We start from the raw sequence: 2,933 nt of genomic DNA, 5'->3' as shown, positions 1-2,933 counted from the left end.
CCTGTCTTTCGCTCTCTCTGCAGTTTCCTAACAGGCTTGGGGTGCCCCAACTGCATCGAGTGTTTCACCTCCCAGGGCTTGCAGAGCGTGTATCACCTGCAGAACCTCACCATCGAGGTAAATGCCTGTGCAGCTCCCGAACCCCAAAGGACGGCAGAGGGTGTCCCCTCCCTCCGGGCCCGCAGGAGGACATTCGGGAAGGGCCCCTCGTCCACTAGCAGAGTTCACAGCCTCCATGACACTTCCTCTCCGGAGGCACCCTGGTGAGGGGCAGTTGAGTGGGCAGCTTGCCGGTGAAAGGCATGTTCCGGCCTCCCATGGCAAGGCCACCCCTGGACTGGTCCGCTGGATTTGATTAGATGGGACTGCTGTCTCCAAGGCACGGAGACTCATGGGGGTATATGAGCCACCAGGAGTTTGCTGTCCAACTGTCAGCACCACAGTGCCTGGTTGCAGGGGTGGGTGCGTGGGGGTTTCACTGGGGCCCTCTGAGAACTTGACAGCCACCCCTGGCTCCGATCACAGATCCTCTTGAGCAGCGGTTCTCAACCTGTGGGTCGTGACCCTTTCACAGGGGTCGCCCAATTCTTAACAGTAGCAAAATGACAGTGATGATGTAGCAATGGAAATCATGTTATGGTTGGGGGTCACCACCACATGAGGAGCTGTGTTAAGGGTCGCGGCATTAGGAAGGTTGAGAACCACTGAGCTAGAGGAAACCAGAGTCAGCTCTTACTTGTAGTGACTGCTCCCCCTCCCCGCCACTGCCGTGACGCAGCAGAACTGCACCCTGTGGGTTCCCAGTGACTGAGGGGGATGGGCTCGAACCGCCAACCAGCTGTCTGCACGGCTCCCTGTTGAGGCCGGCCCAACCCAGAGCAACCTTCTAGGACAGAGTACAATTGCCCTTGGGGTTTCTGAGGCTGGACATCTTCCCAGATGCAGGCGGCCTCCTTTCTCAACCCTGGGGAAGCCGGGGGATTTGAACCACCGACCTTTGGGTTAGCAGCCCGGTGCTTAGCCATGGCGCCTCCAGGGCTCTTCTGGCACTGCCCGGGGACTCCTCAATGAGACTGCTGGTCTACTGCTTTCAGCGTGGCCCGCACTCAGCTCACATGACTCCGCGCCAGCTCTGAGAGGCCGGGACACGCCTCTGGGAGCGTGGTAGTCCTGGGAGCCCCTCTCTCTGCTCCCTCTGAGCCCAAGCTGGGGGCACCTCCTGCTCCTTCCAGCCCCAAGCTTTGGTGCCCCAGAGACTCAGGGTTGTCAGAGGGGCCAGACCAACTGCTCAGCCAGTCCCCACCCATACCCCTAAGTCGGTGCAGCTGCTCTCTGCGCTGCTGACTCATCCCCAGGAGCAGACCACCTCCCCAGGGTGCTGTGTGTGCTTCTGCTGTCTGTGTACCCAGGGGGGGGGCCTGGGGAGCGGGGGTCCAGAGGAGGGGCTTCTCAGTCTTGGGGTAGAGGGGAAAGTGACCCACTCCCTCAGGCTGCTTTGAGTACCTGATGAAGATGCCCCACAAGGGCAAATGCCCTCTGTTCTTCCCCTTCTCCCTCTCCCAAACCGAACCAAGGTCACTGCACCTGTGGGTCTCTGAGACTGTCACTCCTTTTATTTTTTTTAAGTTTTTTAATAAACCATTTTATTGGGGGCTCTTACAGCTCTTATAACAATCCATACATCAACTGTATCAAGCTCATTTTGAAAACATTTTCTTTCTACTTGAGCCCTTGGTATCAGGGCCTCTTTCCCCCCTCACACACCCTCGCTCCCACCATCCCACCCTCTTGAGCCCTTGACAAAGTATAAATTATTGAGACTGTAACTCTTTACGGCAGTAGAAAGCCTCATCTTTCTCCCAAGGAACAGCTGATGGTTGATGGTTTCGAACTGCTGACCCTGTGGTTAGCAGCCCAACGTGTAGCCACTGCTCCACCAGAGCACTTTCCTCTCCCACGGCCCCCAGCTCTGGCCAAGACTCCCCTCCCCCACTAGCATAAGGTGGCCACAGCCACCCAGGCCCGTCCAGCCCCATTGCTTCCCATTCCTCCAGACAGGCCCGGTCCACCAAGCTCCAGGGCTGCAGTGGGCTCGGAGCGGAGGCCCTGGCCCGCCCCACTCAGGCCCCCTCACACCGCCCTTGTCCTCGCAGGACCTGGGGGCCCTGAAGATCCCGGACCAGTACCGCATGACCATCTGGCGTGGCCTCCAGGACCTGAAGCAGGGCCACGACTACAGTGGGGCTCAGCAGCTGATCCGCACCAGCAGCAATGCTGCCACCACGCTGGCGGTGGGCAGCACGGGCGAGCTGCAGCGGCAGCGGGTCATGGAGGCTGTGCACTTCCGCGTGCGCCACACCATCACCATCCCTGGGCGCTCTGGGCCCTCCGGCCCCGACGACTGGGCCGACTTCGGCTTCGACATGCCGGACTGCAAGGTCCGCAACAGACAGGCCATCAAGGAGGAACTCACTGAGGGTGAGATCCACTGAGAGCCGGACATGTGGGAGCTGGGGCCTGGAGCCTTGGGCTAGCTCCTTGTCCTCTTTGTCCAACACTGCCCTCCGGAAGCTGTGCCCAGGGAGGCAAGAGGCCAAAGGGGCAAGCTGGACCCTCACCTGCCCCAGGAGAGGCTGCCAGGTCCACAGGCATCCGTGGACAGCCTGATTCTCCTGCTGGTGACTTCTGGAGCAGGCCCATAGGTGGGTTTCCGGGCAGGCACAACTCAGGCCATCTAGGCTGGACAGAGCCCCTAGGTCGGCCACTTGCTCTCAGCCTCCCCTTCTCCACCAGCCCAGAGCAGAGGTGGGGCTGGGGTGTGTGTGGGGGGGAGCTGAGCTACTGGGCCCAGTCTCCCCGCTGCTCCGAGTGTCCGCTCCAGGAGAGCCCCTTCACAAATGCAAGGTCTGCTCCGCTGATGGACTGCCAATGAG

General features: G+C 60.3%; 1 protein-coding gene across 1 annotated transcript in view; it reads left to right on the top strand.

Moving 5' to 3' along the window:
• The window catches only part of TP73 (tumor protein p73), a 44,542-nt gene extending 42,050 nt beyond the window's left edge, over positions 1-2,492 (top strand). The window contains exons 11-12 of the mRNA XM_004705207.2: positions 24-117; positions 2,154-2,492. Of these exons, the coding sequence (XP_004705264.1) occupies positions 24-117; positions 2,154-2,492 (433 nt within the window). The remainder of the gene's footprint in view (positions 1-23; positions 118-2,153) is intronic.
• Positions 2,493-2,933: the final 441 nt, after the last annotated feature.

This window comes from Echinops telfairi, unplaced genomic scaffold (assembly GCF_000313985.2).
Source record: "Echinops telfairi isolate 266 unplaced genomic scaffold, ASM31398v2 ScPeMD7_7457;HRSCAF=8495, whole genome shotgun sequence".
NCBI classification, from domain to species: domain Eukaryota; kingdom Metazoa; phylum Chordata; class Mammalia; order Afrosoricida; family Tenrecidae; genus Echinops; species Echinops telfairi.
The sequence above is the reverse complement of the archived record's forward strand: the minus strand, read 5'-3'. Positions and strand labels throughout refer to the sequence as shown.